General features: G+C 42.2%; 1 protein-coding gene across 1 annotated transcript in view; it reads right to left on the minus strand.

Moving 5' to 3' along the window:
- LOC144723633 (centrosomal protein of 170 kDa-like) overlaps positions 1-12,802 on the minus strand; it is an 86,195-nt gene that overhangs the window by 38,373 nt on the left and 35,020 nt on the right. Inside the window, 2 exon segments of the mRNA XM_078602517.1 lie at positions 242-354; positions 1,030-1,716. Of these exon segments, the coding sequence (XP_078458643.1) occupies positions 242-354; positions 1,030-1,716 (800 nt within the window).

The following is a 12,802-nucleotide window of genomic DNA, read 5'->3' on the forward strand; positions in this document are numbered from 1 at the left end:
TGACCCTTGGGCTACACCCATTTCAAACCTTTTAAAACAGTCTGCATCAGCAGCAGACCATGCTTTCCCAACTGATGACGGATACTTGTGTTGCGCCCGAAACATCGTGATCTATTTTATTTTATACCTACGTGACTTTACCGAAAGAACCAAAAAGTATGCATTACTAACGTTTATATTTCCTTAAGTGGTACCGATTTCTGCTCCGGCCCATGGCTGAATGAGAGACATTCGAATGTACCTTAGGGCCCGGTGGGGCATCAGCCACGGGACTCGTCTTAGCCGACGGCTGCTTTGGGTCACTCTCTGCGTCTGCCTCGTCATCGCTTCTCGTTCCATCCCTGTGCTTGCTGCCTGCAGGTCCAGCAACACGCGCACCCACGCAAGGTTGTTTTAGACAAATACACACAGGAGCCAGCACAGCGACGAGTAACGAGCGTAACAACAAAAGCCACCGGCTTCACGGTGTTAATTAAAAAGTAATTATAAACACGACATGACAGCACACGATGTTTTCATGAAATGTATATCCTTCTAATTGTATTGAATGTTTAAAATGTTGTAAAATGGAAACATTTCAGGAAAGAATAATAAATACATTTTCAACTTTTTTTTACATTATTAATGTATGCAGCTAAAATTAAATCAACGTTTTGTTAAATTATAAGACTACCTTGGCTGAAAACCAGTGAATATCACGGTTCCAAACTACTCTCCAATCCGTACAAATATAGGCACTTTAACAAATCCAAACCACAGACTCTTGTTTAAATATTTCTAAAAGTGTCCATTATTTCTGACTAGACATTGTCCCACATTTGCTTTACAGGAGAGATCACTTGATGTAATTAGATTTTAATTGATAATTCAAAAAAAATAATAACAAGCTATGGATACAATTATGAATTCACCGCACTGCCACTCACACTGCAAATGCACACAATCCTTAGCACATACGCATCGGGCGAGCACCCTTACAAGCGCCTACGCAAGCACGTCGGCCACGCCGCCACTGACAACCGTCGTCACCTTTCAGTACTTTGCCGTGCACGGGCACGTCGCTCTTGGTGCTCATCACGTCGTCGCTCGCCAGGTCCTTGCGGATCATGGACACGATGGGCTCCTGCTGCGCCAGCCAATCGTGCACCTTGTTCCTGGCGGTGGCAGTGGCCGCGTCCACTTGCGAGGACGCCGAACGCGACGCGGATGCCGGGCTCGGAGCAGCCGCCGGCTGCTGCTGCTGCTGCTGCTGCTGTTGTTGCGGCTGCTGCTGCGGCTGCTGCTGCTGTTGCGGCTGGCTCGGGGGACCTGGCTTCGGCCTCTGCCGGAGACCGGTATCCGCGGCGAATTTAGCGGCGCGGTCCTTGATCATGACGCGGCCCGGCTTGGCGCTGTCAAACTCGATGGTGAAGGAGGCGTGGCTCTGCACTACGGCCTGCGTCGTTGGGTCCGCTTCGGAAGACGCAACGTCCCGTGTCGGAGCCTCGTGGACAGGCGGGCGCGGTGGCTTCCCTGGCGGTGCCACCTGCTGCTGCTGCTTCTGCTGCTGCTGCAGAACCTGCTGCTGCTGCTGTAGTTGCTGGAAGTCTTTGGTTGGGATTTCAAAGTAGCTAGGCTCTCGTCTTAGGCTGTAAACGGACTCTTCCCTGGAGTCTCTCTGGATGGGGATGGAAAATTTTCCGTTTCTTTCTTCCTGGAGCCTCCGGATTTCCTTAACTGTAGTGCGAGAAGAAGAAATGGCAAGAAACGTTGTGAATTATTGATATATGAGCTTTGGCTCCCAAGGCAAAGAGGCCAACTGGCTGTCAAAGTTGACTGCTCATTGTGTACTCCATTGTGTCCCCGCAAATTTATGCGAACGGCTGAGCAAATGCATCTTACTCAAAGCGGTGCACAAATAAAAATGCGGACGTTAATATAGTCCACCTCGGAATGCTGCAAGGCTGAAGAATGCAATTCCTGCGTCGTGGCCCCGCTTGTGGCCGTTACCACTCTAAATGCATCTCATACAGTAAGAAAGCCTGCGATTACAAAGGGTTATCTCGGGACCACTTCCCTTTAATGTGCCCCCCCTCCACTCGCGTAGCAAAAGAGCGAGAGGCAGCCTGTGATTGACCATTAGGATCAGACCCGTTGCTACGCAACAGCTGCGGAATATTACAGATAATGGACTTCCATTTATTCGCCGCCGCCTCCTCCTCCTCCTCGAGACACTGCACTGTGGAATTAAATGTGAGCGAGGCACTCGTGCCTTACAGTGGCCGAGTGAAAAAGCGGCGCGTTATTAATTATAAATAGCCGTTCTACCAACACGTGGCAAGACTCGGAGAGGCCGGGGCTCAGCCGAGTTAAATGCGAATGCGTAATTGTGACCGCACGGTGCGTCTAATAACAGTGATTAGGCCGTACATGTGACGCTCGTGTCAAGGTGCCCGTGGGTTAAGAGGCACATTTTTGCTCCATGAGCTTTTCTTAAGCGTGTCACGGCAGGGTGAAGGGGTGGTAACATAACGCTTAAATAGGTTAGATGGTATATGGACTCGACTGTTATACAATTGCTGTGTGAATATACATTGTATTGTGTGAATTAAATTGACAAGGAAACAGCATTTATCAATGCAGAAATGTGTTAAATTGCAGTACATTTTTATAGTCAGAAAACACAAATCCTTTAAGGAACTTAAAAAAACTACCATAAAATAATATTTATCTCTGGATGTTCCTTCATAAGATACATGGAATGGATGAGCCCTAACCTAATTATGAATTATAAAGGACCTGCTATGAAATGAAATCAATTAATATCGATTCTGAGGTTCACAACACGACTCGTGTGAAAGAAACAGTTTTTCTATTTTGTATCATTTATGTTGTATGTCATGGGTTCACGTTATACAGCAGACACTACCGTTCAACGCAATGTAAGGCAAAATAAAACTGTTAAAACTAATAAAATGTTTAAAAAATGTTTTACCAGGTAAGGCCCACTGAGTAATACAGCTCTTTTCGAGAAGTGACCTGGCCACAAATGATAGCTCAATTAAGTGGCTTATGTGGAAATGTATAGCAGCCAAAATATCATGAATGCATGATGTTGATTCTAAATGTGGAGGGGAAAAACTGGAGAAAAATCCACGCAACCACGGGGAGAAAATGAAAACTCCAAATATACAGGTGCCAGGATTGAGATGTTCATTAAGTAATGTATTCTTATCACTAATTGGTAACATTAATCTAATCCCTGGGGTGGGGGAAGTTCGGTTAAATGCTCGACCCCTTCTGAACACGATAGTGTAAAACATGTCGACAAGAATACTGCTGATCAAGCACCAGTCTAACACCACAACCAGTATTGTTCACATTGGATTGGCTCGAAATAGTCAGTTTCAACATCTGCACCTTCGATTTATTTATTTTCACTCCACCTGGACAACCATAACGTTGTTTCATTGTCCTTAAACATTTTTCACGTAGCAAATACTCACTCTCGATTAGTGTGTTTGCGTCTTTATAGTTAATCATGTCTCAGCAATAATTCCTACAGCACAGTCTAAGAGGCAAACTTATTTTCTCAGCGGTGCCATGTGAACAGGACTGTACTCGGAAGATGACAGTACTCGGAAAGCATGCTTCACAAATATCGCTTCAACCAATCATCCAAATGGCCCCAACAACCACTTAGCGCCCAACAAATGATTTGATTTATTTGGCCGCTCTGCATTGAACAACCGCTTCATTACACATTGATGAATCTATGCATCGTTACACGGCTACTAGCCATCCAATACGGCACGTCTAATCTACGTCGGTTCTCTGGTCCATGCATTTCTGTCAGTCCCGGCATAATTACAAACCTGTACCTCTTCGTGCTTCTTTGCACATTTCTATCATGCTGTAACACATTCCTGCGGAGGGAGCTGGTAGGAACGTTGGGTTGCTCGGTCAATGGCCAGGGTCAACGGCGGCGTGGTGTATTCCGCAAATATGCCCGACTGTGAGGGCGGGCACAAGCCGGCGTGAGTAGGTTAAACGTTGAGTTTTACAAGGGCACCACAGGGTGATCAGCCCCTCCCCTCCCCACCCAGCCCCACCCCTCCCACCCCCCACCCAGCCCCACCCTCCCCACCCAGCCCCTCCCCACCCAGCCCCACCCAGCCCCTCCCCACCCTCACCTCTCCACCCGGCCCCACCCATTTTTGTGTGCACGACGAACGGACACAATAATCCCGTGGGCTGATGTAACCAGGAGGTTCCTACCAGTATTAGTACGAATCAACAATAATTGTTGGCGTCAAGAGGTTGCGGCAAGTGTGACCCAAAAAAAATCCTAAGCACCTGCATGAAGCAATACGCCAAACAAAAGAATGTACATTTGCACTGGTGGTAGATTAAGCATGCAGAGGCATGCCACCCACTGCAAGAATACCTCAAAGCCGTCAACTTGCCGTGTCTGCCTCGCGACTACAATGCCCTTTCATACAGTGAGCATCTCAAAAGGCTTTCTCCATGTGCGTGTGTACATACTACGGTGCCACTCAAATTGCATATATGGAAAGTGACGATTCAGTTTAACCCTTCTCTTAAACCTCTTAGTTTTGGTGTAAAAATCAACAGCTTAGAATGTCATTCTAGTCTGATCATTTTGTTTACGTTTGTCAGGATCACCTCGTATTCTCTGCATCTATGCCTCTATATTTTGAATCTATATGCTGTGACTGTAATGCACGCTTTCAATACTGTTGAGCAACCGGTAAATATTGAGAGATTCTCCTAAAACTCGCAGTGCTTCGGTTTAAAAAGCAAACAAAAAAACACCAGGAGGGGGTGACCTTGACAACACCACACATTTTGTGGGCGTTCTCCCTCCGATTTGCACACACGGTGCGAAAGAAGTTCAGCATACATACATACATGCACATCTAAGTTGCAGTAAGCTATTTATAAACAATATTTCACCGTGACAACCAAACAAATACATACAAGTAACAACCACTAATGTTGAATTATGGATGTCAAAATGCACGCCTTTCGTATAAACCTATTTTTGCCTCCAAAGTACTTCTCTGTCTTTGAACAAGACGAGCATAAAAATAGATGGAATTCAGAAAGCTCCTTATCTGTCTGATGTTTGTAGGCAAACGGTTAATGAGAGTATTAGTTAGTGCCTATTAGTTTTATATAAATAAATACTGCAAGCAAGGATGTTCATACAGCTCAACACATTTCATGGGCAACTTATCATCAACTTGATTACAAGAAGCATGTTAGCTACTCTCATTTGAAGATTCCCTCCCAACCAAATAGAACATTATTATCTCCACTTCCTCCCCAACCAGTTTTACTTTTCCAGTTGGTTTCCTGTCCCAAGGGACCTCAGGGATAAGACTACAGCTAGCGTGCTTGAGATATTACCAATCCAGTCAAGTTGCTCTTCCTAAATTATTGGCAAGTGACGCCTGCCGTGACCTACTTTGCACAGTCGAGCACCGATAATGGTCTACCCGTCACAGTTCACTCAAAAATCTTTTTACTTGTGGGAATATAATCACTCAACATCTTCCAGTCGGTGGAGAATTGTACGGGTTTTGGTGATCCTCTATACAGTACATAGGCTGAGACTAACAAATTGTTACCCTTGAGAATAATAAAACTATGGGTGGGACAATTCACCCAGCCAGCAGATAGATTAATTGGTCGTGATTCAGGGTTTCTCATTGATGCAGGGGTGCCGTGAACCCGTGGCATAACAGGACATATCTGAATCTAAAAACATAGCTTCTTACCTTGCGTGTCGAGGCATCTTGATCTTAAGAATTAATTTATGAATTAAGGCATCTATGCATTGTTCTCCATCCCAATGGTTTCATCACAGGTGGCTGCCAGGAATCATACCCGAGGTCTCAGCAACAACAGCCCAACCAGTTTGTGAGCCAAATTATTATTAGTAAAATAGATGATTCCTGCATCAGCTTAGACCTGGCTTAATTGAAAAAATATATGTATATATTTAAATGACTGTACAGTATTATCAGGCTTCAGCCATTTACAAACCACAGTGAACACTTCCAAAATGTTGAATGTGTATAAATGTTTCGATTTAAAGCTTTCGTGACTGCAGGGATTCATCTTCTTGGTTCTTTCGGTAAAGTCACGAAGAAGGGAAATAATAAAATAATAAAAATAAAACAATTCTCACGACGTTTCGGCCACAACAAGAACCAAGAATACGTATAAATATGCGTTAATTGCACAAATAAAATATTGTCTTCTTAGCTCACTTCTAGCAATTTAAATGTTTAAATCATTTCATACAAGAGTCATTCCGCTCTACTCATGCTTCAAGACTTTATGCAAATTGCTTATGCCATGTGCAACATCAATTTCAGCCAATTAAGCGCCATTCTATTATTAACACACTCTTGCCAAACGTGATGCTAATTGAATGCAATACCCATCTATTATCATAAGTTATCATCATTATCCCATGTTAGCCTTTGGGCCACCTTAGGAAATAAGTGACACACACTCTTACATCACCTATTTCAAAATAGATTTTCGCAAAGATGTTTTTACTTGCATAATTTATTTAGCTTCCTTTCCCAAATGTCGCGATCATATGATCCTGTTATGTATGCTTTGGATTGGCCCGATTTATTCGTGTCTCTGCTTTAACGACTTTATAATCCTCAAGACATTATTTTTATATTTAGAGTGAAACAATAATGGGGCACTGTGTTATCTTTAGGAAATATTGCAGCTTTAGTCATTTTATACATGCCTCTGCAAATGACTAAAAACCGAAAACTACAAAACATCACATTTTGAAAATGTTTGCTCTCTAGTAATTGTATTTTCAAAGGTGTCCATCAGTGCGCCAAATACACAGCTTAAATGTAATCCACTCAATTCGTTTATAGCAATTAATGAGGTGTGAAAGAAAGCATACTTCTGAAGAGTGACAACGTTTTCGATCAAAGAGTTACAAGTAATTATGAAGAAGTGGGATTATTAAGCTCTCTAGAAATCTTAGTTTTAGGGTTCAAAAGTTCATTGAATATAGTTGCCCAGATTACAGCACTATTCTCAAAACACCATCAATTGAAGATAATTCAAATGTATGCCCCAACAGCATTCCATAATGATGAAGTATACCAGATGTACAAATAAATTATTCAACAAATAAATGATTAAATGCATCATGACACTTAAGCAAAATAGTATATCAAAGGTGCAGATCCACGAAGATAATTGGTAAGTTTGGCAGTGGAAGAAAAAGAACAGAAAAGAAAATACGTTTTCTTTTATTCCAAAAGTCCACAACTGGTTACCAAACATGCATTTAAATTGTAATGCACTCAATGAGCTTCATGCAATTAAGAAGTTAATATTGGATTTAATGTGAAATAAAGTAAAAGGGTTACTCAGACTATCATGCTTGGGGCACTATTTCAATACAGAATTTAAAGCCATACCGCCTGAAACTATTCCGAACAATTCTTCGTGAACATATTCTTGGATCTCTCGGTAAAGTCACGTAGAAGGGAAATAATAAAAATAAAACATAATAAAATTCTCACGACGTTTCGGCCACAACACAAGCAGTCGTCCTTGTGTTGTGGCCGAAACGTCGTGAGAATTTTATGTTTTATTTTCATTATTTCCCTTCTACGTGACTTTACCGAAAGATCCAAGAATATGAATCCCTGCAGTCACAAAAGCTTTAAATCGAAATTTCTTCGTGAACAATTCAATATTTATATTTTAGCTCTATTTCTGAAAATTTCATTCGGTTAAATGATTGAGTTGTTTAAATGGAACAGCTGATAAGGCTCTAACAATGACAAAACAGACAATGTCTCTATGCCTCGGGGAAGACTGCAGCCAGTCTTCCCCGAGGCATAGAGGAGGATAACGTATCGGCACGGGGCTTTGTGCAAAGTGGTAATTGGCCCGAGGAAATAATGCCGAGGAATTCATACCACACAAATCACCTGCTGTTCAGTTTCCATCAGAGATGTTTCCAAACGCCCACATTGCCAAAGGATAATTTCGGGCCAAATCAGTGACTATATAACCCAGATGCATCTGTCTTATGCACTGTGTGTAAATGTATAAGGAGTGGAATGCTGCACCACCGTATTGTGTGCAAGTATCGATATTTTTCAATTTGCGTGTTATATGTAATGGGTTCACGTGACCCTGACAGCCACCCAGGGGCTGATACATTAACCACAATGTAACAAAAAATATATATTAATCGCATAGTGACCCTGAATTGTGAAAAAAAGCTCTTTGATGCGAAAGCTGAGCTTTTATTATCGTTTGATGATGCTAGATGAAATCTACAGCGAAACGTCGTGCAACATTATCAACATTTTCAGCATTCCAGTTTGCTGAAAAAACACAGATCAACTGACGTATTTTCCCACGTGACATCTTGATTTGATTGGCTCCTTCGGTGGTGGAAGGTTGTAGATTAAAAAAATTACATACCTCCATGATCTAACTCAAAATAAACGAATTTTGACAATTTATTGAATCCGAAGGGGTGAAATTAATGAAGAATAAATAGGTGATGAGAATGTTTCTTTTACACTACAAGTGACTTACGTAGTGGCCAAACAAAACCCAGTGTTGTACTGTATTTCTCTATGCCCCCTCCATCTACGTTCCTCGGCTTCACCAAACCACACTGACCAGCGCGGTGAATTACGGTCAAATAGCCTCCCACAACCCGCGGTGTGGGGGGCCCTCATCCAGTAGCAGACTGACAAAGGGCTGTACATGCACGTGTACACAACATTCAGAGAAATGCAGACACAGCAAATAACAGAATATTGTACTCTATATGTAAAACTGCGCATTTGCTTTGAGAAAAAATATTTCTTCCACATAGGCATGAATTTACATTTCCTGTTCTTTACTTGATGCACTCACACTCATATTAGTATGCAAATTGTGGCTGCGTGCAAGGGTTATCTTTGCCTCCGATGCAGTTACAAGTGATTGATGTCCAGCAATTCATTGGCACTGTCGTCTTTTGCGCAATCCACATTGACTGCTCCCTGACTCATGTGGGCATCCAATTTATTGCGGCGCAGCAGCATCCACCAACGCCCAAAAAAACCCATCATGATGTTTTAACAAGGACGGCTAAGGCAAGCGAGTGAGTCTACTGCTTTCTCCAATATGTCAATGTGCAAAAAAAGAAATGTTCCAAAGGCTTCGAATTCTTGTCATGGTCTTTGTGCGTTTAGAAAAGATTTAAAGATGTTAAAAAAAAAATGGCATTTAAAGGGCACCTTGCAGAGACCACAGAACGACACCCATTGCCTGGGTCACAGCCAATAATGAACGAGCACAACGGGTCACAGACATGTCACGCCTAGGAAGCCCTTGTTATGCATCTAGTTAACCTGAGGCTTACGGTGTATGTGATTCATCTAGTTCATTATAGCAGCAACACTCACACTGCATCCATCTGTAACTACCTCGGCACGTGAATATTCATCTATTCATCCATTACAATCAATGTATTAACTACATGACGCGTCAATTGTTATGCTCGCGACATGTCCATCAAAATCTGTATATGTAAGAAATTCTTCTTCTTGGTTCTTTCGGTAAAGTCACGTAGAAGGGAAGTAATAAAATAATAAAAATAAAACATAATAAAATAATTCTCACGACGTTTCGGCCACAACGCAAGCAGCCGTCCTCAGGTGAAGACCAGGTCTGTCGGGGAGACAATCAGACGCTGTCTCCCCGACAGACCTGGTCTTCACCTGAGGACGGCTGTTTGCGTTGTGAGAATTATTTTATTGTTTTATTTTTATTATTTTATTACTTCCCTTCTATGTGACTTCACCGAAAGAACCAAGAAGATGAATCCCTGCAGTCACGAAAGCTTTAAATAGAAATTTAAGAAATTATTGCTTACCATTAGTTATTATCTAGCGTGGAAGAATAGGCCAAAGACTCTATGGAAGGGCTTTCTAGACCTTCTTTTATTGGACACCCTTCTGCCAACAGTGACGCGAGCAAGAAATTCCTGGTCTGCACCTTTGCCATTTAAATTATGTACCAATGTCACACATTTAGGCTAATAGAGCGAACAGGCAGAACAAATTCGACAAAACAAATGAAGCGATAATACAACGGAGATTGTTTTAGGGTGTATTAATGAGGCAAACAGAATATATTCTCGGATAGAACTACAAACCCAAAATCATAGAAAAATGCATGGAATTTGCAGAAACACAATTCATACAAATCGCATTCAAAATTATACATGAAAATTACTATTCGAAATGCATTTCACACCACGGCTTAATCGTCGGCCACCATTGTTACGGAGAAAAGGTTTGACACTTCAACGACATCGCTCACGAGCCACCCAATAATTAATGAACCTACCTGCCCTTCTTAAGGGCCTCACTGCACATATACCTGGAGTCTTCTAACGGAGCGTCTATTGCCTCACTTGAGACCAAACCCCTGGTGACTGCTTGTATTCCATTTGTGTCAAGCCGCAAGGAAGAGATCTCATTCACAAAAAGTGAAGAGGGCATGTCACGTGGCTTTACAAAGCGGCTACAAATGAAGATGTGCAGCTATGCTTTCAAGCGCTTTAGATTTCAGGAAGAAAAAAAACACAGCAATTTTCCCGGAAATGCCTTCTCAAGGGACGTAATAGACGCATATATATATATTTTTTATTCTTCTTGGGTATGGCTGCATGAATATAAACGCATACATCTATGTCCAGATTAGTTAGCCGGAAGATGGGTACAGTGGATGCATGATGGATTGATTACTTAAATTCCTCCTTTGAAAGTTCACTGTGGTTCAAAAGGTCAAGAGTCATCATCGTAAATGCAGCTGCTGCCAACACACCTGACCGTCACAAGCGTGGCAATAGAAAGTACAGGAGTGGGGGATAATACGAGGGAAGGAAGTGATAAGATAAGTTCGGGTGAGCTGATGGAGGAGCCACGTGAGGGGAGTCGATACATCGGAGAGAGGGAAGGGGTGGATTAATGTGGCATGCCCCAGTGCCAGTAAAATGCCAACAAGGCCCAGAAGAAACAAGGTCCGAACACCCAGCACCAACAAAGTCAATTGCATTAGAGCCAACATGATTAAGGCTCATGGGAGACAGATCTCAGCAGATCTCAGAAGCTAAGCAGGTTTTATCCTGGAGAGAACTTCGATGGGTGAACGATGCGTAACAGGTGTTATAGGCTGCGAACTTACGTGTTGGGCAGTCTTAGTTGATCAGTAGAAGGCAGTGCAGCTAAATCCATTGTTGTCCTACAATTCTATACTAACCCACACTGTTGACCAGAATGGAGAAGTACGGGCTAATAATCCCCACGGCATGCACGGTGCGAGGAGACCTTTAATCCAGCAGTAGATTGCTATCCAAAGGAAACTAAACCACTGAGATATAGAAGCTTTGAGTCATTGTATGTCATCAAAAGAAATGCTTAATAACAAAAATAGCCTTTTGTGTATTAACGTACTTAATTTCTGACCATTTAAAAAAGGATGTCATTGTTTCCTTGCAGTGTGTGTAGCCTAGTATGTGCGTCTGAGCTTAACCATGTCATTTTCAGTTGTTATTAAAAAAAAATACAGATGTAGGTGGTTAATAAATGAACGTCACACTTGTTTCAATTGCCATTTTTGCTTAGACCATTTATAAACTCTACGTAGCATTTCAACACAAGTGCAAAATGCAAAGTTATTTTTCTTAAATATTAACAAGGAACTTATTTCTAGAGAGCTGTGTGAGATTCTAGATTTGAAGTTTTCGTGACTGCAATGATCCATACTCTTTGGTTCTGTCGGTAAAGTCACGTGGGTGAAAATAAAAAAAAATTAATCACGACGTTTCGGAGGCAACACAAGCTTCCGTCATCAGGTGGGAAAACCACAGCAGAAAAAAAAGTTTTGCCCACTACAGTAATTTTTTTTTTCTGCGGTTGTCCCACCTGATGACGGAAGCTTATGTTGCCTCCGAAACATCGTGATTTAGTTATTTATTTTATTTTCACCTACGTGACTTTACCAAAAGAACTGTGTGAGACTAAGCAGCTAAAGAGCAGTGGCTGGCCTCAACCGGAGACTCTGATGCTACTGACAAAAGAGCGTGCAAGTAAACAATAACGAAGGAAGCAAGTGGTCAGAATACATGGGGCAGTTTCATTTGTGCTAAGTTTCATGCAATTATCATCATCCACAAGAGGTTTTTTTTGGGTTAGATCGCGTATAAATATATAAACGTGTCGTTAAAATCCGCCACCACCCGACACAGCCAACTAGTGAGGGTTGTCACGCAAACAGAATGTGGCCAATTCGTCACTAGTACAGCACACCGGTGTGTTGGAGAGCCAAGCCACAACAATTGTGACAACCCAAAAGTGACAACCCTTACTAAGTTGGCTGTGTCGGGTGGTGGCGGATTTTAACGACACATTCATATATTTACGCGATCTAACCCAGAACAATATTTTTTGTGGATATTGGTCGCGAAAGCCTACGAGTTAAATTGTTATCATCCTTGTTATTTTACATCCTAAAGTACCCACTAAATTACCATACCCGTCAACCCCTTATCAGTGCCTACCTTATTACAGACCAATTCAGATCGTATTGGTCACGCCATGCCCTAAGAGCACGTTCATCCTACAAAGTCCCATCACAAGGGAGAAACACAAAGACAAAAAAAATTGCCCGTATCAACATGGCTGTACGCCAAATGGACCTGAAAACTTAATCTCCCTGTACAATAATACGG

The sequence above is a fragment of the Lampetra planeri genome, chromosome 18, assembly GCF_965212315.1.
Source record: "Lampetra planeri chromosome 18, kcLamPlan1.2.h2, whole genome shotgun sequence".
Lineage (NCBI taxonomy): Eukaryota > Metazoa > Chordata > Hyperoartia > Petromyzontiformes > Petromyzontidae > Lampetra > Lampetra planeri.